This window comes from Candoia aspera, chromosome 4 (assembly GCF_035149785.1).
Source record: "Candoia aspera isolate rCanAsp1 chromosome 4, rCanAsp1.hap2, whole genome shotgun sequence".
NCBI lineage: Eukaryota > Metazoa > Chordata > Lepidosauria > Squamata > Boidae > Candoia > Candoia aspera.
Genome location: NC_086156.1, coordinates 71524328 through 71548576, shown reverse-complemented (window position 1 = coordinate 71548576; position 24249 = coordinate 71524328). Strand labels below are relative to the sequence as shown.

At 41.5% G+C, this 24249-nt stretch overlaps 1 protein-coding gene across 2 annotated transcripts in view; it reads right to left on the bottom strand.

The window, feature by feature from the left end:
- The window catches only part of WNK4 (WNK lysine deficient protein kinase 4), a 36612-nt gene extending 24754 nt beyond the window's left edge, over window positions 1-11858 (bottom strand). For both annotated transcript variants that reach the window (XM_063300448.1, XM_063300449.1), the window contains exon 1: window positions 11148-11858. In XM_063300448.1, coding sequence (XP_063156518.1) covers window positions 11148-11735 — 588 coding nt within the window. In that variant the 5' untranslated portion in view covers window positions 11736-11858. The remainder of the gene's footprint in view (window positions 1-11147) is intronic.
- Between the last annotated feature and the right edge of the window lie 12391 nt (window positions 11859-24249).

Sequence of the window (24249 nt, the reverse complement as noted above, 5' to 3'; positions counted from 1 at the left end):
AAGCCTAGACAGAGCCATTTCAGTGTAGCTGGTCCTGTAGAAGGGAGTGGGTAAGCAACTCTGCCTCCCTAGAAACACCTTCCCTGTGATTGGTTCCTATCCTGAAGGAAGAAGGTGTTGTCAACACAAAGTCCTCTAGCCACGGACATCACCTGGCTTCTCTTAAAGTATCCAGTGCCTTTCTAAAGTTATGACACCAGCCACACAAAGGCCCTGGGTTGCTGTTGCACAAAGTTAAAACTTAATAGATTGCCAACTACCAAGATCTCTTAGCAGTTTATAATAAAATATAAAATCAAAATTCAAACCAAAGATGTTTAAAACAATTACCAATATCAGTTACAAATTATTGAAATCAATGGTTTAAAAGCATGTTTCAAAGCCTTTTTAGAAGCCAACAAAATGCTGAGGTCTCTCAGTTCAAGAGGGAGTTCATTCTGGGGCAGTTGTAGGGAAGGCTGAATTGAGCTGCCATGAGATGACCCCTTGGCAACTATAAACCAGTTCTTCAGGTTACTTCAGTGAGACGTGGGGCAAGGGAAAGGGTCACAAAGAAAGAGATGCCCTTCCAAAATCAGATTCATGGCAGATACAGTTTGCTGCCTGATCAATCACTTAGACCAGTGTTTCTCAACTTTGGCAGCTTGAAGATGTGTGGATCAATGCTGGCTGGGGAATTCTGGGACTTGGTCCACACATCATCAAGTTGCCAAGGTTGAGAAACACTGGCTTAGACAGTATAATACATGAGCTTTCACTGACTTGTTCTCATTAACAAGGCAGAATTCACTAAGCTGAAACCATCTTTTTAGGACTCAGGGTGCATCCCCAGCTCAAGGGACTAGTGTCATTTTTCATTGCTTGATAACTATTAGTTTTTGTAGAAATACTGGTTATTTAAACTGACCCACCCCAAATTACAAACTGGTGAAATGAAGGCAGAGACATGCAATTTGACAAATGGGACTTTCTGTAATTACTTTGTTTGATTGTTATGAGCAGCCCAGAGTCATTGAGAGTTGGACGGCATACAAGTTTAATAAATTATTATTGTTATTATTGTCACTTTTATTATTGAGAAAGTGGTCTGGTTCTCTATCCACAGCAGCAAATGGATGTTTCAGGGCTCTACTTCTTGCTTCTCCCTTTTTTGCAAGCGTTCCATCTACTTCTCAGTACAGGAAGACAGGGATTCCTTCCTAGAGACAGGGGACCACAGCACAGCCCTACCAATCTTAAGACAAGAAGTAGGGCACTGGGTTCAAAGAACAGCTGCCTGGAGAACTGACACTTAGCTGATACCATTCCAGGCCTTTGCTGAAGCCTTAGGTAATGTGATATGGACCAAGTTTGAAGAGGGCTATCAGTCAATCTTAGACAGGATCAAGAATGCCAGGCCCAGAAAAGCTACCTCCTTGCAATGATACCTTCAACATTTACACATACACACACTGCATCTTGCGGCGTTCCCCTCCAACTAGTTTCTCTTAGGCCAAGATACAGTTTTTGCAATAAAAACCAGTGAAGATTCAAGGGGGCAAATGAAATTAATAGGGATTTACTCATAGGTTAGCTTCTAGTCCATACATTCACCCTGTCTCAGCATTGAAGCTACTCTGAATGCCAGAATTTTCCCTAGTTGTAGAGTCTTCATTTCTGATATAACTGATTTATAAATAAAGAAAATTGTCCTTGCGCATACACTGACCTTTCTTCCCATTCCACAAAAACCTGATTTGGTGAGGGCAGTTTTCCAGGTTATGAGATCCCCCTTCTCTCATTTTAGAATCAGCCACTGCCCATTCACGCTACCCATTCACATTACCTAGGAATCTCATAGCTGAGGTGATGTCATCACTAAAATGGAGGAAGAACCCTAAGCAGAGCAGCTGCAGTTAAAGAAAGGAGATTCAACTGGAACATTTGGCGTAACAGAGACTGGGAATAGGTGGCATACAAATATATTGCAATGAATGAATGAATGAATACACTGGCATTTTACATAATACACTGGTGTTTGCACCCTTTCCCCCCATGTCATTAAGGAAGCACAGAGTCATTCCTGGCATTTTTCCTTATTTCTTGGAAATACTACTCTCTAAATGTTTCACAGAAGCTGTCTTTCCCAGGCAGGTACTTGATGACTAGAATAAAACAAGTTGTGAGGAAGAAAACCATATGACTATAATATTATTTCTTTATTGGTTTAATATTATCAGTCTTAATTTTTAAGATACAAAGCATATAAACCAAAACTAAATAACACAGGGGCTGATGTGCAAATCAGTCATTCTACCAAAGCATCCAGTAACTGAAAATGTCTGGCAACTTAAGCACATAGGAATAATTACAACTCTTTTTTTAAAGCAATGGCACCCAGAATAGTAATGTTTGCATTTATGAATGTATTTATTGAATCCTACTGATTCTGATCCCACAATCTCAGTCTTGAGTTTATTCCTCTTTCTCTTGGGACCACAAAAGCATCCAACTCTTCCCTTTAATATTTGCAAGAAAATAGTCACCTTCAGTAAATATTTACCTACTCCTGCTGCCCTCACCACCTCCCTTCTCTATTCTTCCCCCACCCCACAAAAGAAGGCAGCCATAAAATTGTTGCTGGAATCTCACATCTGGAAACCAGAAATAGACACAGACAGAACATTTTGGGTGAAGAGTCTAGGTACCAACAGCTTAGGTTTGTGGTTTGCTGACCACAGATATTTTAATAGGCAACATAATGAACAACTGTAAGGAAAAAATAAGACAGAACAGAGCTTTTTTTTTTTTAAAGAACAAGTGACAGAAAATCCTGTGTTTGCACAAGAGGCTTCTCCCTAGTACAAGAACTACTTTAAGTGAAAGAAAGAGAATGAGAGAGAGTGAGATTGAGACTGAGAAGACATTGCAAATCTTGGTCAGGTTTTTTATTTTTAGTTGGCTTCTTGCAAAACATCTGCAAACTGAAGAGCATCACGGGAGATGACTCATGGCCCATGTTTGATTCCTCAGCCTCCTACAATTCAGTGAAATCAGGGCCAGCTTTAGGCTAAGGCCAAGGAGGCACTGGCATAGGGCACCAAAGCTTAGGACCTTCTGACATATCAATCTTTCTGCATTGTTGCTTTTCATGCTTTTACATGCCAAAATATTCTGAGAATCTTACAGTGAAAGGCAGCCTATCAATATATCATCCATCCATCCATTCATCCAATCAATCAATCATTTACCAGTTAAATGGAATCTTGTACCAAAAGGCCTCTGGCCAGCTTTGCTTGAGTGCAAGTATTTTGTTCAGGGGTTTAACTCTATTCCAGAATAGCATTAGAGCTAATTCTGTGTTTGAAAGAGGCCCAGAGATCACACCTGCACAAAAATCTTGCACCAAAACTTGCAATAAACCAGACCACAGGTTTAGCCTTCTGTCAAAACTTGCCCCATTCCAGCACTATTCCAGTGGGGGCAGCCAATTTTATGCCGCTATAGTTTTCCTCTGGCTGAAAGACCTATGGGTAGCATTTTAACTCAGTTATGAGAAAGAGACCATTGTTAGTTCTGAGTATATGCAGGTGAAAAAAAAAGGGCTTCAAGGTTATGGTATGTCACTTTCAAGCAGGACTGAGTCTCAGCATCTGCCTCTTTAGAACACAGCCTGTTATCCAGCCCACATTCTAATTCCTTCGCAGAAATTTTTTTTTCTTACCACTGACAAGCATTGCCTTGATTCTTAGTGGTCAAATTATAAATGTACTAAATGGATGGCAAAGAATACCCCAACAGGATGCAGATTCCAAGGAAAAATTTCAATACCTCTAATACCTCTGCTTCATAAATAAAAAGATTTATGTCCCCCCCACAATACAATCATCAAACCCCATGCCATGGGTGTCCAACAGATCTAGATAGTAAGAATAGAATGTGGGAGAGGTCATCAAGGTCCACTCAGTTTCAGGACATAAGTATAAAGAAAAGCTATCAGTTTAAGGTGTTCTTGTCCTGTCCCCAGCTAGAGCACTATCTGCCCACTCTAATGACTTCAAGGACAGTTACCTCATTTGCAGATAAGGACTTAATCCAGCTGTGACTCTATGCCTCAGGGAAGTGAGGTAGACCTAGACAGCAATGAGTTCCAAGGTGTGAAACAAAGCTCATTGTTTGCTAATTGTAAATAAGGTGGATGCAACCCTGCCTGGGTTTTAAAAAATCCAAATTGGACATACAGAAGGCAAAGAACGAAATTATTTACTTTTCTGGATGTAACAAGAAATGAGAATTCATGTTCTGGGGTACATTCTTGGATTTGATAGAAAGGAATAACAGCCAAAGGCAGTGAGTTACTAAGCAGAAACAGTAAGTGGATTCCAGAATCTCAAACATTTAAGATATATTCACTCTTGGGACATCAATCACACCATCATGGGCATCTTTACTTGCTCGCTGTCTAATGAATTAACATCACAACCTAGCTTTCAACTATCTAACCAGAAAAAATAAATCAATCTCTATGCCAAAAGAATTGCACATTTCCCCCAAAAGATGATAATCCTGAAGTTAAGATAAATCACCAAGAAAAGGAAGATCAAAGAGAGAAAGAAAATAATAATAATAATTGGTCTCCATTGTCAGACTCTCAAATAATCTATGACAACTCTCCCATTTCAAAAGTTCATTATTTGCAGAAAAATCTACTTTTCCTTTCAGGTAAAAACAGTAAGCTGACATAAATATACATAAAGTTAGCAGGATTCAGAAACCAGTAGGGGGAGATTTCATTTTTTCTGAGCAATGTTTTGCTGATCTAAAAGTGATAATTCTTCAATTAAAAAAAAAAACTTCAGATGGAATGGAATTGCTTAACCAATTTACAGTAAATTTAATTCTATTCTTTAAGGACTCAATCAAGTACAACATGGCTGTTAAAAATGTGCCACAAGAAATGAGTTAGAAGATGTTACAAATTTGTGTATGCACAGATTCAGTTTGCTTGAAACAGATTCACCCCTCATAATGGTCCTGGCAACCTCTCTTAATTTTAATGATACTGTTATCAATTGTATCACTTAAAAATTATCTGATACAATCATTTTCTATACATTTTTGATTGCTAAACTGTGACCAAGATTAAAAGAAGCTGTTGAGGCTCACTGAACTACAATATAGATTTATTTATTTATTTATTTATTTATCAAATTTGGATGTTGCCACTTTCATTATTACATAGCAGGTTATAATAGCTAAAATATTTACAGCACGTATACAGTAAATATTTGTTTGCTTGTTTGTTTCAATTTGTATGGCCGCTTATATAGTATATCATGATTCTGGGCGGCTAATAACAGTTAAAAACACAGCAGAACAACAACAGCATAATAAATACAAATCAAACATCCACAGTAAATGTAAACATTACAATGTCCACTATAGAAGAAATGAAAATATTACTTAAACAGTGAAAATACCCTAAGCCTGTCATACTACTTTTTTGTGCCTTTGAGTCAGTGTTGATTCCTGGTGACTGCCTGGACTAGTCTCTGCAGTTTTCTTGGCAAGATTTTCAGAAGTGGTTTGCCATTGCCTGCTTCCTCCAGCTGAAAGAGAAATCTCTGGCCCAAGATCACCCAACTGGCTATGTGCCTAAGGCAGGACTGGAACTCAGAGTCTCCCAGTTTCTAGCCTGGTACCTTAACCTCTACACTAAACTAGCTCTCCATAATAAGTTGATATAACATAATGCAACATTCTTATAGCAATGCACAGCCCATCATTCAATAACGCAACAGCAAATGACATTCAAATCTGAAACTCTGTCCAGAACAATCCAGTCTTAACTGCTTTCTGGAAGGCGATGAAGATGGGGGCTAATCTACAGGGAAGCTCTTCCACGGTGTTAGTACTATAACTGAAAAGCACAATATCCTTGCCTTGATCCCCTTGATTTCCTTAAAGGTGAGATCACTGGGAGCTTTTCCTGTGCTATATGTACTGGATGGGTTGGTTCTGTTTTGAGGAGGTAGTTTATAATGTACTTTGGTGCCAAACCTTATAGACTTTATAGATCAAAACCAGCATTTAGAACTGCACTCATATGCTTATTGACAACCAGTGACCATTGGTATAATATACTCCTAGTAGTTAATACCTGCCAGCAATTCAGACTTCTGCATTCTATACCAACTGTTACTTCTGGTTGGTTTTCAAAGGCAGTCTCATGTAGAGCACATTGTAATAAATATAATCAACCTTAGTCACACTGAACCAGAAGAACTCGATTTAAGCAGATGCTAAAAAGAATTTGGAAAACAAGTTTATAGAGAAAGGTAATAGTTGGTTGAATCTTGTCTCTATAGAAAGACAGGAATAATGATAACAGGAGGTGAATATGGCAGAGTTGAGCTGCCATGTTACACAGAGAGAAATCAAGACTACTGTAGTGAATCCTCAAATAATCTAAGTTTTAATGAGGCTGTTGTAGTGGCTGCCTTCAGATTTAAGAAACTTTGAACTTTCCTGTAGAGATGACAACCAAGAATCTGCTTCAGCAATAGCTGCAAGCACATCTGCTATAATAGAACATGTCTAAAATCCATCATTGCTCTAATGAACTGGATACACCTGATCTATGTGATACACAATTTGCACAAATAAAATTTGCACAAATGCCTGAATGATCTAAAGGAGTTGTACTCAAATAATGCAAAGGCCTGGTTTTAGAGGGAGCTATGATCAACCAATCATGAATATAAGGAAAGATATGATTTCAAAAACAGAAGAGAGCGGAAGTAATTATTGCCATGCACTTGACGAATAAAAGTATGTATGTACAGTATGTATGACACTTCCTTATGGAGTTATGGAAATAAGCATCCTTTGTCCATGGACTCAAACCAATCTTCTTTGTAGACTTAGGAGATTGTCGACAAAACAATCCATTTTGGACTCATAGGAGAAATTACCAGATAGGCAAAATTAAATGCTGAGATTGAGAATTATAGTGATTTTCATCCAGCAGCAGCAATAAAGTACCAAAAGAAGGAATGACTGAGTTTGGAACTCAACTGAGATAGTGGAGTTAACTGGAGAATCCTTTCCAAGGGGAGATGGTCACACTCTAAATTATAATTATATCTGCAATAATTAGAATCCATTTGTCCATCATGACCTTCCCCTACTGATATGGAAAGTGAACAAGTATCTCTTCAACATGGGTTAGGGTCAAATATAGGTTCCCACTGAAATCAGTGAAATGCAAGTTAATATTCAAAGGCAAGTCCTCAGTACAGAATCTAGTCTCCTTAGTTAAACGCAGTGACCTAAGGAATGAGTGCTTTCTAAGAATAATCAGTTTAGCCATTGACATAACCAACCGTGTGACCAGTCATGTTAATTTTTTGTTTGACTACACAACATGTTTCATTCTGGCATATCTTACCCAATTTCCTCTTGTCCTCAGGCAAATAATTTAGGAACACTGAGGTCTTCACCAAAAGAAAGAATCAGTATCTTACTATGCAGGCTATGCATAAGGACAGATTCAGTGTAGAATAAGCCTTTTGCCCACTGAGTATAATTTCCTACATTCTCATCCTGAGTGTACAGCATGGATCTTTCTCTGTGATATTCCATATCTGATTCCACAATAATGGAGTTGAGGATTGAATGTTGAAATAAAATTCCTGGATGTGGTATAATTTTCCAGACACTGAAAAGTGAAGGTTACTGACAAAGAGTCCTTATGCTGAGAACTACTTATAGTGATGCTGGTTGAGACCACAAAAACTTTAATACCCACCATTGCCCATTAAGTGAACTTTTGGGGAATAGAATGCCCGCAAACCTTTAACCCCCTTCAGGGCACAATGAGAGAAGCATGTAAATAAATATTACAGCTTTTTCTACAGAAGGACAAAGTCATAGAAAGAAGAAGCAGGAGAGGCTGTGTTCCTTTGGAAAGCAAGAACAGTGAAATGTTCTTAAGCAGACAGAGAGACTGAGTACCGAGCAGTGGAGCAAGAATGAGTTCTAGAGAGTAAAGAGAAAATGGGAAAGGTGCCCACAGTGCCTAAGCCAAGTAGCAGGAACCCAAGGACTCATAAATGGAGAGAGAAGCCTGAAGGGAAGAGAGAACATGGGGCTGAAGAAGAAATCAAAGAAAATTGAGGGTAATGGATAGAGCTGAAGAGAAACTCTTCTCAGTGGAAGTTATACTTGCTTGCCAAGAATTGGACAGGCAAGAATTTGGGGGCTAGAGGAATGTTTGCTACATAGTCAGAAGGCAGCAGAAGGGAAAAGAGAGAGGTAAAGGCCGACTTTCACATTGGTTCTTGTTTGTTCTTTAGCTGCAGTTCTCTTATCCAATTAGCCACATCAATCTTTCTTATCCTGGTTGCTGTCTAGACTTGATGGGCTACAGCCACTGCCATTCAGCATAGCCACTGCTGGCTGTAGATGATGGAAGTTATAGTAAACCTAACTGGGATTTGCTACTGGAGTTTACTGCCCAAACTAAGGGATAAGTCTGTTTTAAATAATAACCTGACCTTAGAAAACACCCTGAGAATGAAAATATGGAAGACACACTATTTAGTTGAACTCCTGTACTGGACATCATAGATAGGACGTAGAAATTACATTTTTTAAAAAATATCTGTTTACACCACTTACAGTACTGACTAAGTACAGAAGCTTTCCAAGAACACTTAATCAAGCAAAATGTTGTTTTAAACTAAGGTAACAATAATTGGACAAAGGCCTTTAAAGAGCTAGTCTAGTGCCTGGAAAAGTAAGTACTTCGGCCCTCTCTAGTTCTAGGACACTCGCTCTAAGATCTTCTGCTACTACCTACCCTCAGAAAAACAGTTCTATCATATTCTCTTAACTATTTTTCTAAAAAGTGAAAGATTTCCCCCCCCCGTTCTTAGAACACATAAAACAAGCTGCCCCCATTCTCAAACGTGTCCTAGCTGTAAATGCACACATAAACATTTACTTCCAGATATTTATGGGAATATGTTTGCTTCCATACCTTTATGGCACATGACTTGCCAAGCAAGTCACATTGAACTCTGATGAATTAATCCCTCTGGCAACAAAGCAAGAAGAAAAACAGCTGCCAGCCCAGCACTTTCCCTGACCCTACCATGCCAAGTCCTAGAGACTAGAAACTAACCTTGATGTTGTGGCAAAGCAGGGGTAATTGCCATCTTTTTATACTGCCCATCTATGGCAATCCATGGGCAAAGGCAGTTTTGCCAAGAAATACTTTCACTCCAATTCATCCTGCAGGAGTTACTGGAAGTCATACTCAAAGAAAGGTCAGTTTGTGTCAGACAGACATCACACTTGGAGTATCGGTGGAAACCTGGGCTAAGTTCTGAAAAAAAGTGACTGCATGAGTCCAGACTGAAGATCATTCCCTCAAGACTGAAAAATAAACCTTGTACCTGAGACTGAAGAAGGACGTTTCCAGATTAGACTTCCAGGTACACATTTCTACAACTGGACACAAGTTGTGGGTCCTTTTGATTCTGACTACACCAGTTCTCTGCCTCTTCCCCATATCTGGAGGGAGATGGCAAAGATACCTCCTCATCATATCATGTTTTTTCTTTTAAGGATAAGTTACCTAATACTCTTCAGGTTGTTTGGATTACAGCTCCCTTCAAATCCAGCCAGCATGGCCAATGGATAGGAATTCTGGGAGTTGTTGTTCAGAACATCAACCCTTTAAAATATGGGTGTTCAAAGGTCAGCTAATAACCACCAGTATAATTAAAACATTACCTATATACACTCTATCCCTATATTTTTATGCATCAGCATTTGTGGGATAACAATTGCTCCAGTAAATTTGGGGTTTTCTTCTAAAAAAAAGAATGTTGCTTTAATTTAATTTAATTTAATCTTAGTTGACTTTTAGGATTGGCAATTGTATTGTTTGTTGTTTTTATTGTACTTGTGGGCTCCTTTGGGAGAAACAGCTTTATAAAAATGAATGATTGAACAAATAAAGAAATAATGATATATGTAAGATAAGACTTCCAGAATAGTCTTAAAGAGATTACTTTAAGACAATTACAACCCACTAACAGTGGCTGAACTAGCCACAAAAATAATACAATAGTAACAACAGTACTGCAGGAGTATGCTCACTGATGCTTCTCATCAAGGCTACATAGCAAAGTTCAACAAATAGATCTCAAATGTGAAGCTGGGGTCTTCCTTCCTTACCCGTACCCAGACCTAGCCAAACAGGCCTACTCATTGTCCTCTCCAAGACATGCTACAGACACGCCATCATCACCTCTTCTTGTTCAGTTATAAGTAGCTCCCACCTTTATTCCCATTTTTGTCTCAGAAAGTTTCTTCTGTTTCCCACACGGATCATCTACCCATCTTTCCTAATTCTCCAAACACTCTTTTAGAGAATAACTTGTCAGAGGCAGCATTGTTATCTTTCTAACGAAAGTATTTCATTTTGATTGTCTTGGTTTAAGTTTTTCTAGACTGGCCTAAAGGTTCATTTTTCATGACTTCTAAACACAACTACATTTTCAACGCACCTTTTCCTTGAAAACAGGAGAAAACTGAATGAACCTGCATCTGTTTGCACTTGTGAAAGAGCTAATAAGAATATGAACTGAAGAACCAGAAGTACCAGACTTCTGACAGGAAGGATGAATGTGTTAGGTTTAGTTTTCAAATGCATGATGTGCAAATACTTCATGGAGAAAACAAGGGTGTAAATGCTTCAGACTTTGATCAGAACTCAGTAAAATGACTGTCATCTGAATTTTTTTGTGAATGTGAACCCACATTCACCAAGGAAAAAGAAGTCCGCACGGCCTCTACGCATTTCAATTTCTGAGAAAAAGTGTCTCCATTTCCCTAGACAGGAGATATTCCCTTCATCTCCCTTCACTGTAGTTCCTGCAGGAAACACTCTCGACGTGCGATCAGAGGCACTCTTTTTTTCTTAGCCCAACCCACCATATTTCCCGACGAAACTGCTCTGTTGCAAACAAATAAATTTCCAGAGGGCTCAGCCTGCCTCAGTTTGAGCTCTACCTTTTATCTATTCCAGGTCCTCAGCAGCCCCGGATCGTCAGCAAATGTGGCCGCGCGCGCCGCAGGACCCCCAGTTTACCCACCTGCAGCTCGCACCAAGCCACCTCGACGGTGGTTTCCGTGTCTAGTCCTTTGTAGACAGTCTTGAAGGAGCCGCGGCCAATCTCGATGTCAAACTTGAGAAAGCGACCGTCCGGAGACGTGGCCACGGCCCGGGTCTCCGCCTCTTCGTTCTCCTCTTGTTCCCAGTGTTCGCGATCGTGGCGGCTCTCCGCGGGAGAGAGCAGAGGGTGCGACGGGATGGCCTCGGGAGGACTCTCGCTGCCCGCGGATCCCGTGGCTGAAGCAACGCGGAGACCCTGAGACTGAGAACTCTCTGAAGCCGCAGCCGGCGGCTCCATCACCTCCAGGTCCACGGGGCCAGGGGCTGGGACTACAGCTACAGCTACAGCCGGGGCACTGTCTTCGCTGTCGAAGCCCCTTAATCCAAGCTCGGATGAACTCCGACGGCTTATCTTGTAGGTAGATTCGCGGCGACCGGAGGGTCTGCGCGTCCGAGGACCCTCAGCCTGGCCAGCCTCTTCACCCATGCCGCAGCTACCCAGGTCCACCCGATCGGGCTGGGGCATGAGGGCTCCGGGGCCCGGGTGCGGTGCCCGCAGCATCAGCATCGGACGGCCGGACAAGAAAAGCCACTGTATCCGAGCGCGGTTGCTCGCTTACTAAGCCGGCAGCCAGGCAGCCTCTACGTGCGCTCGGCGGCGGCACCGCCCCCTCCAGGCCTGGTCCGGCGGCGGCGGTTTTCTCCTCCCCTCTTTTAACTAACCTGTCATGTTCTGCTCGCCTCCCACCTCTTCCTTCCCGAGACCTCCTTCCCAAGGTAGCCACAGTGCACCGCAACGGCGCGACACGCCCACCCCAGAGCGCTGGAGGCGCGACCCTTCCGAGAGGCTTCCTTCTGCTCAGTAACTGATGTGTTCGCGGGTGGCAGGTGTGTAGCAAGCGGCTCAGGCATTGGGGTACCGCGCTGTTGTTGTGGTCGTCGTCGTTGTTTAAGGGGTAGGAGGGATGGGTAACGTACTACTTGTGCTTTGGATAAGAGGCCTTTCAATGAAAAAGGCTCTTAAAATCCCAAGTGCGTCAACGGAGGCAACTGAGTTGTGATCGTCATTGCGTTCGTATTTTCGTAGTTTTATGGCAGTTGGCAAGGTAAAGGTTTGTGGGCAGAGGTGATTTCTGTATTCTCTACTATGCCCTGACTTTCTGGTGAGGCCACATAAAGTTAAATGACTCAAAATGTTTGCTTTTTAAAACTTGATTTGAGTTTGCTGGCTACCAATTTATTTTCATTGCTGCCTATGCCAATCCTAAAAATATGTGCGAATGCACTTGCAGCCACTGCTGTCCCATAAAGTGGTTGGTGGGACTGGGCTTCCAGACACCTCCCTCCACCCAAAAACTTCTTTTTAGGAATGACTGCCAACAAGCTTTATCCTTTTGCAGTTTGGCGATGTGTATTGTACCAACCTTCAGCAAAGGATCGTTACCTTGTCATGGTGCTGGAGCTTGAGCACCTCAATGATGCCATGAGCTAAACCGTGAAGGGCCACCCAAGATGGGAAGGTCATGACAGAGAGGTCAGACTAAATGCGATTCCTGGGGAAGGTAATGGCAACCCACCCCAGTATTCTTGCCGTGAAAACTAAATGGACCAGTACAACCAGAGATATGTCGGTATACCATTGGAAGATGAGACCCCCAGGTTGGAAGATGGTCAAAATGCTACTGGGGAGGAACAGAGGATGAGTTCAACTAGCCCCAGACGTGATGCAGCTAGCTCAAAGCCGAAAGGATGGCTAGCGGCCGACGGTGCTGGTGGTGAACGGCGAATCCGATGTTCTAAGGATCAACACACCATTGGAACCTGGAATGTAAGATCTATGAGCCAGGGCAAATTGGATGTGGTTATTGGTGAGATGTCAAGATTAAAGATAGACATTCTGGGCGTCAGTGAACTGAAATGGACTGGAATGGGCCACTTCACATCAAATGACCACCAGATCTACTACTGTGGACAAGAGGACCACAGAAGAAATGGAGTAGCCTTCATAATTAATAGTCAAGTGGCTAAAGCAGTGCTTGGATACAATCCAAAAAACGATAGAATGATCTCAATTCGAATTCAGGGCAAGCCATCTAACATCACAGTGATCCAAATATATGCCCCAACCACAGATGCTGAAGAAGCTGAAGTAGAGCAGTTCTATGAGGATCTGCAGCACCTACTGGACAACACGCCTAAAAGAGATGTTATTTTCATCACGGGAGACTGGAATGCTAAGGTGGGCAGTCAAATGACACCTGGAATTACAGGTAAGCATGGCCTGGGTGAACAAAACGAAGCAGGACATAGGCTGATAGAATTTTGCCAAGACAACTCACTCTGCATAACAAACACTCTCTTCCAGCAACCTAAGAGATGGCTTTATACATGGACTTCCCCAAATGGACAACATCGAAATCAGATTGACTACATCCTTTGCAGCCAAAGGTGGCGGACATCTATACAGTCAGTAAAAACAAGACCTGGAGCTGACTGTAGTTCAGATCACAAACTTCTTCTTGCACAATTTAGGATCAGACTAAAGAGATTAGGGAAGACCCACAGATCAGCTAGATATGAGCTCACTAATATTCCTAAGGAATATGCAGTGGAGGTGAAGAACAGATTTAAGGGACTGGGCTTAGTAGATAGGGTCCCAGAAGAACTATGGACAGAAGTCCGCAACATTGTTCAGGAGGCGGCAACAAAATACATCCCAAAGAAAGAGAAAACCAAGAAGGCAAAATGGCTGTCTGCTGAGACACTGGAAGTAGCCCAAGAAAGAAGGAAAGCAAAAGGCAACAGTGATAGGGGGAGATATGCCCAATTAAATGCAAAATTCCAGAGGTTAGCCAGAAGAGATAAGGAATTATTTTTAAACAAGCAATGCGTGGAAGTGGAAGAAGACAATAGAATAGGAAGGACAAGAGACCTCTTCCAGAAAATTAGAAACATTGGAGGTAAATTCCAGGCCAAAATGGGTATGATCAAAAACAAAGATGGCAAGGACCTAACAGAAGAAGAAGAGATCAAGAAAAGGTGGCAAGAATATATGGAAGACCTGTATAGGAAGGATAACAATATCGGGGATAGCTTTGACAGTGTGGTCAGTGAGCTAGAGCCAGACATCCTGAAGAGTGAGGTTGAATGGGCCTTAAGAAGCATTGCTAATAACAAGGCAGCAGGAGATGATGGCATCCCAGCTGAACTGTTCAAAATCTTGCAAGATGATGCTGTCAAAGTAATGCATGCTATATGCCAGCAAATTTGGAAAACACAAGAATGGCCATCAGATTGGAAAAAATCAACTTATATCCCCATACCAAAAAAGGGAAACACTAAAGAATGTTCAAACTATCGAACAGGGGCACTCATTTCACATGCCAGTAAGGTAATGCTCAAGATCCTGCAAGGGAGACTTCAGCAGTTCATGGAGCGAGAATTGCCAGATGTACAAGCTGGGTTTAGAAAAGGCAGAGGAACTAGGGACCAAATTGCCAATATCCGCTGGATAATGGAAAAAGCCAGGGAGTTTCAGAAAAACATCTATTTCTGTTTTATTGACTATTCTAAAGCCTTTGACTGTGTGGACCATAACAAATTGTGGCAAGTTCTTAGTGGTATGGGGATACCAAGTCATCTTGTCTGCCTCCTGAGGAATCTGTATGACGACCAAGTAGCAACAGTAAGAACAGACCACGGAACAACGGACTGGTTTAAGATTGGGAAAGGAGTATAGCAGGGCTGTATACTCTCACCCTACCTATTCAACTTGTACGCAGAACACATCATGCGACATGCTGGGCTTGAGGAATCCAAGGCTGGAGTTAAAATCGCTGGAAGAAACATTAACAATCTCAGATATGTAGATGATACCACTTTGATGGCTGAAAGCGAAGAGGAATTGAGGAGCCTTATGATGAAGGTGAAAGAAGAAAGTGCAAAAGCTGGCTTGCAGCTAAACCTCAAAAAAACCAAGATTATGGCAACCAGCTTGATTGATAACTGGCAAATAGAGGGAGAAAATGTAGAAGCAGTGAAAGACTTTGTATTTCTAGATGCGAAGATTACTGCAGATGCTGACTGCAGTCAGGAAATCAGAAGACGCTTCATCCTTGGGAGAAGAGCAATGACAAATCTCGATAAAATAGTTAAGAGCAGAGACATCACACTGACAACAAAGGTCCACATAGTTAAAGCAATGGTGTTCCCCGTAGTAACATATGGCTGCGAGAGCTGGACCATAAGGAAGGCTGAGCGAAGGAAGATTGATGCTTTTGAACTGTGGTGTTGGAGGAAAATTCTGAGAGTGCCTTGGACTGCAAGAAGATCAAACCAGTCCATCCTCCAGGAAATAAAGCCAGACTGCTCACTTGAGGGAACGATATTAAAGGCAAAACTGCAGTACTTTGGCCACATAATGAGAAGACAGGACACCCTGGAGAAGATGCTGATGCTAGGGAGAGTGGAAGGCAAAAGGAAGAGGGGCCGACCAAGGGCAAGATGGATGGATGATATTCTAGAGGTGACGGATTCGTCCCTGGGGGAGCTGGGGGTGTTGACGACCGACAGGAAGCTGTGGCGTGGGCTGGTCCATGAAGTCACGAAGAGTCGGAAGCGACTAAACGAATAAACAACAATTGTACCAACAGAAGAGAATATCTGTAGCGCTGGGTTGAACTGGGAGTGCTTGGTGTTCTCTGAGCTTGGTTGTTTGCTTGCAGATGTTTCATTACCAGGTGAAACTCACAACACATGGACAGACTCAACCATAGTTTCAGCTGGGAAACTCTGAGCATCCTAGACCAAGCTAAATCCAAAAATGCTAGGGAATTCCTGGAAGCTTGGTATTCAGACAAATCAGCTATCAATAGACACATAGAGACAAACCACATTTCTAAACCATTCAAAAGAGACAATTAAAAAAGCTAAGAAGGAATCAAAAAGACCAGGACACATCCTCTCCAGAAGCCTACACCAGGTAAGGAGGGATCCACACCAGACAAACAATCAAGCAGAAAATAATACTCTAATCAAGGAACTACCAAGAAGAACAACCCCCCCAAACACTAGCAGGGCAAGCTACTGTATATAAACAGGGAGCAAACCCCACACTCACTTGCACTGATGATGTTACCTAGTTGGGTAATGAAATGTCTGCAAGCAAACAATCAAGCTCAGAGAACACCAAGGACTCCACAGATATGTATTGCTGATCCATGAAAAATATCCATGAATAAGAGTCAGGCACTATTCTTCAACAAATGAAATCTGAGGTCGAATTGCAAGAATTCACTCAAGATCATACCAAAAGTTTTTTTTTAATGAAATTCTGGCATTGTCTTATTAGGTAGCAATCCTATGTACACATAGAATTGGGAGAGTAAGCTCCTTAACTCTGAATGGAAACTTGTGGCACCTTGAGTGTTGACATGTTTGTTTGCTTGTTTGTAACTCTTTGTGGCGTGCTGTTCCCTGCATCAAAAGCCAGCCCAGAAGCTTTATCCTGACGGAAATATATGTGACTGGGGATGCAGGACGCAGAGAGTATATAAAAAGAATTTGTATTTCCTCCTGACCCACAGCCCCCTGGAAATCCCCATTAAAGTAGTTCCCATTGAACCTCTAATGTTGAAAAGTCTACCCTAGCAATACATTAAATTCACCCAAGCTTACACTTAGGTGGACTAATTCCATAAATCACCTATGTGGCATCAGGCCAATTGGGTTATGAACAACTATGTTTCTCAATTTCCACAGTGATTTTTTAACCAGTCCTAGTGGCACCTGGTTCGGCTTGCTTCAGGCATTTGTGCGTAGCTGCATACAAAACAAGACAGCAGTGGAGGCACAAGACCAAAGAATGCATTGCCTTCCCTTCTCATTGAGATTGCTGTAACTGATCGCATATTTTTCAAAGAATTGCTTTGTCTTGTTAATCCTTCCAAGCTTTTGAAAATGTGGGCATTTTAGTAGTATGATGCTCAGTGGATACTACTGTTCAGGAAATGTTTTAAGATGGTTATACAATCTATCACTTATAATTAGTATTTGCTTAGTTATATATGACTGTTTTAGTGATCCTTATTTTTACACTCAGGCTATTTTTGTAGTGTGCTGGCTGCAATTCACAAAACATAAAATAAATTATTATTTTATGTAGGAGGGTCACCTTTTCCTTGCAGGGGTATTCTCCTCCTCCACCCTGGCCTTACCTGCTTATCTGCAGAACACTTCCCTCTCTGGGTGGCACACTACATTCTGAAATTTACTTTGTTGATTTAGTTAGGAAGACTGAAAAGTGAATATTTTGTTTTAGAAAAAGATTATTAGCAATGTTTTTAAGTGCTTTCAGACTAGTATAGAGGCAAGGAGATCTTAAACCGTCCCTGTTATTTGTACTAAAAAGAAATATACCATTGGTGCAAATCAGATTGTCATCAGCCTGGATTGGCACCAAATTTCTCTCCTCCCCACTCTGTGGCTTTTTAGAGCCCTGCACCTAAGATTTACTTTAAAAGCAAGCCCAGTTGTTCAGAGAATCCTCAACTGTGTGAAGGGTCACATTTAATGTAGCCATATGCTCAGCCCTCATTTCCTGCTTAACTATGTGCTGACCCAACACATGACCTTGATAAAGCTATGGAGCATAAGAAGACCTGATCGTGTAACGGTCTACTTCGTTCTGGGAACAGGCCAAGCTTTGTGAGGACAGAGAGACGCCACGGGGATTTGGCAGGACAGAAGAACACAAAAGAAGTGGAATAGGCTAACAAGTGGGAACACAGACAGAAGTAAGACTGGCATAGGAAAAGGTGGAAGAAAGGACAGTTTTTCCATAGGAACAAAAAAACGTATGTTCAGTGAAACAGCAGGCCAGGAGATTCCATATGAGGCAAAACAACAACAAAAATACTAAAAGCTAGCATTCCTTTTCTGCCTGAATGGTAAACTCTTTGTCCTTTTAATCAGAAGTTCTTACTATCACCACTACTAACTGTTCACTATGGAGTATGCCTGTGAACTGGTAATATAAATATGGGATTATGGGACTGGTCATGTAAATTAATTATACTGCTTTTTAATGAGATTTTAACTGTTTATCTTTTGTGTTTTAGACCCCAGAGGTGAGGAAATGGAGAACAAGTAAGCCTAGGTAAAGGTAAAGGTTTCCCTTGACGTAAAGTCCAGTCGTGTCCGACTCTAGGGGGCGGTGCTCATCTCCGTTTCAAAGCCTTGGAGCCGGCGTTGTCCATAGGACACTTCCGGGTCATGTGGCCAGCATGACTCACGGAACGCCGTTACCTTCCCGCCGAAGCGGTACCAATTAATCTACTCACATTTGCATGTTTTCGAACTGCTTGGTGTGCAGAAGCTGGGACGAGCAACGGGAGCTCACCCCGCCGCGCGGTTTCGAACCGCCGACCTTCCGATCGACAGCTCAGCGGTTTAAGCCTACCTTGATGATATTCCTAGAGAATGGCATCAGTTTTGCTTATGGATTACCTTCTCTTAAACAATGCTGTCATTTATACAAAAATGAGAGCATTTCTGCTGTATCATCTGCACGCCAACTCCTGTCAGGCTTTCTTTAGTTGCCCAATATCCATGTCAGGAATTCACATGTTCCACTAAACCATAATGTGGTTTGTTTGGACTGAACATGTAGTGTGTGAATCTAGCCATTGTGGTTTGTAAACCAAGATTTATAAGTTAGCATAATGTATAAACACCTTGTGGCTTATTCAAATCCTGACTAAAACAAACCTTGTTTTACTGGAATAAGTTGACTACAGTTAGGATAACATTAGAGTTCTTTTCAGAGTCATTGTTCAAGAAGGCATGAAAAAATAATGAGGAGGAAAAAAAATGCTTTTCTCTCAAGTCTGAAGGAAAGCAATGCCTAGCTACCAATATATGGTAGAAGAACAAGAACAAGGAATGCAACTTCCAAGTTCACTTGATATTAATATTTGATTTTTTTTTTGGTCTGGGAAATTAAGCATGACTTAATTTCTTAATTAAGTACCCATCTTGAAGCTTGGGAAGCAAACATTTGCCATGCATTTGAGAAATGCCCAATTCATTCATTTCATTTAGATCTTTTTTTCAGGAGCTTAAGATACCATATATTCTTCCTTCTCTGGTTTTATCCTGACAAGTGTAAGGATACTTGCCTGGTTAGGCTGAGAGACTGGCCTATGTCACCAAGTGAACTTCATTACTGAGCAGGGATTTTAATTTGCATCTTCCCAATCCTAGTAACAGAGCCAGTTTGATACAATGGTTAAGGCATCAGGCTAGAAACTGGAAGACCGGAAGTTCTAGTCCTGCCTTAGGCACAAAGCCAGCTGGGTGACCTTGGGCCAGTGCCTCTCTCAGCCCTAGGAAGGAGGCAGTGGCAAACCACTTCTGAAAAACCTTGCCAAGAAAACTGCAGGGACTTGTCGAAGCAGTCACCAGGAGTCAAAAACTGACTCAAAGTCACACACACACACACACACAATCCTAGCCATTACAACACACTGGTTCTAATGCAGACATGGCTGTCATCAGCTAGGGTTTGTTGTTTTTAATCAAAGTTAAGATCCCATATGTAGATCTTTAATTCATCCAAGTGATTTAATTCATAAAGCTGAAGGATAATGAAGCTATCGAGGCCCCTTCCCATGCCCTCCCCATTTCTCCCAAAGGCAGTTTGTGCTGGTGGAGCTGGGAAGTGGTTGCTCCCTCTCCCTGCACGAAGTCCCTTTCTTCCTGCAGGGGAAAGCAGGAACAGTTGTTCTTAACCTCTTCCTGTCTGGACAACTGTTCTTCTCCTTCTGGCTACAGGGAGAAAGTGAGTGTAGAACAAGGACGCTGTTTGTGTGTTTGTGTGTGCGGGCACGCACTGAGGAAGCTTACCTTCCCCAAACCTCCATTCCTTAAAGGGATGGGTAGGCCATCCAAACTACTTCTCACCATGCAGCAGAGTGACTGGGAAAGCAAGGGAACTATTTTATTTTCGTTGATTTATTTAGCCACTTTCTTAGTGCAATTTTCACTTAATCCTGGATTTACCAGGATTCAAACCATGATTTGCAAACCCATTTCTATTCATAGTTTCATATCCGGGTTTGCAGTTAATCCTTAGAAGCAGCTCCCAGTCACTGGGCTTCCTGATACTGAGGCAAACAAACCAAGCGATATCAACCTCTGTTATCCAGTGTTATTTTAGCTTAGTCGGATCAAACTCCATGGGAAGGAATGACGCACATATGTAGCTCAAATGTACACCAAGGTGCCCAGTCCACTCGTAATTGGAGGCTTCTTAAGCGCATCGAATGGGCTGTGGGGCAGGTGCTGTTTATTTCCCAAAGCATCCAGTTCCAGGTGTTTGCCAGCCTCAGTTGAGACTGACGGTTATTGCCAGCTCCCAACAAGCAGGCGAGTGGCCCGAGCTAATCCCTGAGGGTGTCTGATCTGGAGAGTGGGCCTTTTGGCATGAGGGCCGACAACAGGAGGCTTTATCATGAAAACGCTTCTTGGTTTGTTTAATTCACTAAACTATATTTACACAAAATAGCAACTGTGGCTGGGATTGATTTTCGTTCCCCTAAGGTCAAATTGTTTCTCTCCTATGATAAGAGGTAGGAAGAATGAGGGAGGCATGGAGCTGAATGGTCTGCTCTGTTCTAATTCACTGTATTCACTGCCAAGGGAAGATGTCCTAACAGTCAGGAACCACGCTGAGACAAGGAATAGGTCTCTAGTGTTTTCTTAGTGCTACATTAGACAGAAAATCCTAACAAACTGAAGAAGCGTGGGAAAAACCCAGAAAGATAAACCCCAAAGGTTAAGGCGGGTCTGATCTGTGGCTCTTTGAATGGCTGCTTAACTCCTCAGTACTACGCATGCGTTTTCCCCCCTGGATAGAGGCCCCTTCCTGCTCACCATCAGTACTCATGACAGAAGATGTCACATTTGCTAATGGGCCCTGAAGCATGCAGAACAAAACTGATTAAGGATAGACTGACAGTTTGACTGAAAAAAAGAGAATATGCCAGCACTCAAAGCTGCAGAAAAGTTACAACTGCCGGAAGCCTTGTGTCCTGTTCCTATGAGTCCAACTGTTATTTAGCATAAAAGAAAATTCACTCTGCACGTGCTCAGAGGAACTAATCTTTATGCTGACGTTTGTGGATTAAACCTTTGTACTGAAAACAAGTTTTGTTTTGGAACGCTGACTGATTAAATCCAGAATAAATCATAGTGAATTTTGGGAGGCTGACAGCAAATTATCTGATAATGTATCAAAACCCTGCCTGCTATCAGCTCTAACTTCAGCCATACTATAGTAGTTTTTAAGTGAAGTAATAATAGTAACTGTATAGATTTTACAGAACAAGTGGGACCCTTTGTCGAACTAGGCAGCATTAAAAATGGCTGCTTTCACCTTCTGCAAACAAATCTGGTGTGACTCAAAATTTCGTGTTAGTGTTGGGCTTTCTAAGTATCCTGGACTTGATTCAGTAGGTGTTCCAAAACAAACAAACAAACATTTGTCTGCTGTAACAGAAATGAATTTAATTTTACTCTATTATGTTATTATGCTGATGGTCACAATATGCAAATGGAATGAATTGCCATTAACACTGTACTTGTTCATCCCTGCTCACTTTCCCTAACTATACATTTGTAACTATCTCATTTGCTCTTCGTTTTCATTCAATGACAGTGTGACCATGTTGATCAAGAGAAGGAAATGCTAAGCCATGCAAGGATGGGCCTTGGGAAAGACAAGCCATGGAGTGTAAGTCCATGATTGAGCATAAGGTGGATTAAAGGTCTTTCAAACACATTTTACAATGGCCTACCCTCTGTTTTGGGCATGGAAGGCATTGCAACCTACTACATGTAGCTTCTTTATTCCAAATTCTTAACCAAATTTCCCACAAAATTTTAATGTTGGAAATGTTGCAAAATTCCAACCTGAAATTTAAAAAAATACTTTAAACATTATAAGAACTTAGACCTTTTCAATGAATTAAGGCAATGCTTAGTTTTATTCTGTTTTGGGAAGTATGCCTCAGCTTTCAGTCATATTTCCCCAAATGGCTTTGAAGAAAAATATTAAATATTATCCAGTCAGAATAATTACTATTTTCCCACACTGTTTAAAAAAACAAATATATACATTGCCCACTCCCATCTACCCCCAGTAGTATCAGCTCCAGGTCATTTGACCCATTTTTCATCAGAGCTTCCTCTGTTTTGATTCAGCTTCCTACTCTTGGTAACATGATTCTCATCAGACATCGTAGTCATTTTTACAAGTGATGTCTACATTAGTTTTTGTGCATTTGGCAATCTGATATTCAAATTCAAAGTTCCCTGTGCCCACTAGAAATGATGTGTGCCTGCTTGCAAAGCTCTGTCCGCATTATTTTTGCTTCCGCATTCCTCAGTCTAGATCAGTGCTGGCTGGGGAATGCTGGGAATTAAAGTCCACACATCTTAATTGCCAAGGTTGAGAAACTCTGGTCTAGATGAACAGCCATTCTCCACACCATTTGTGAACACGCTGTGTGAAGAAGCAGAGCCTACGGCCCTCTACGTGTTGTTTCAGCACCTACTCTCACCCCTGACCACTGACCATAGTTCTTCTCCATCTCTGCATACCCCTTTGCACTTACAGCTCCAAGGTTTGACCTTTCCTAGCACTGCTTTTTCACAGGCAAAAGATATTCCCACCCTCCCCTTCTACAACTCATCAGCGAGGCCAGAGTTCAAGCTTGCATTTGTTGCTTCTTCCTTTCCTTGTGTAGTTACAGTTTTCCAGCAAAGCTAGTTATCTGGATGTCTTACAGGGCAAATCTGCAACTCAAACAGGCAAGGGTCCTGCGAAGGGAGAACTTTGGACCCTAACCTGTGTCCCTTGCCAAGCAGGGCAGCCAGATTTTATGATGAGAAATGGAAAATCAGCAGTTCCCTTGTAACACCTGGACATTTCTTTAAACCTCTTAACAAAAGTCATACTTCTTTGTGTATTTTAGGTATCTATGAATAGCTTACAAAAGAAATGTTTAACCTGAATAAGAAGCTTTTATTAGATGACTCAAAAGCTTTTACTTATTGGTTCTGAATTTTTTCCTCAACGAAATATCTTCTTTAAAAAAACTCACTGCTCCCTTTGAAGCTTTGTGACATTCCTGGGACCAAATCAGATGTGTGTGGGTTTATCAATCCTATCTCTAAAAAGGTTTTATATTTAAGAGAAAAATGAGAGTGTGGGACAGAAGAGCAAACCTTTGCAAGAGCAGACCTGTGAGGCTGAGAACAATGCTGCAAGTTAAAATTGTGGGGGTGGAGGAAGAGGTTGGCTCAGATTTCTCAAGGCATCCTGCTTTAGAAGTAACCTTACAGGCACTTGATTATCATAAGAATGCTACTGTCTATTTGCTCACAGTTATGACAGGTAAAAGGGACTTTTTTCAGAATCACAGAAATGCAAGGCAGATAGTGATTTACAAAACCATGAAGTGGTATTCCTTCTTTCCTTTTCTCTTTGGGCTAAGGCTCACCTAAACTGCTTTCTAAATTCCTTTAGAAATTCTGTAAGTTCCAGATTGATGAAGCTGAGCTGTGGCTTTTCAGGAGCAACAGAAATCAACTCTGCACATAAGTTGTCTCAAGCTACGCCACCTTTTTAGACAGCGGCTCTGTGCGTCTTATGACCATGTAGCAGGTAGAAATTCAATAAGGGGCAAGCTTTTACTATTACGTTTTTCCATCTTAGGTAGCTTAAATCACATCATAGTATGTGGTGTATCTTGTTCATATTTGTTGCAGCTTGGATGCCACGATTGATGAAGCCACATTAGATTTAACTATTTAACAACTATTTATCTTGGCAGACAATCTAACATGAATAATGGAGGACAGAAATGTGCCCCTGCTGATTCTGTTAGACTTTTCAGCAGCTTTAATGCTATATCAACAATTATGACATTTTGATAACCTGCCTGGTATAAGACTCAGGGAGATAGTTTGTCATGATTCCTAGTACTCCTTGGTGAGTTAACTCTAGACAATAATTTCAA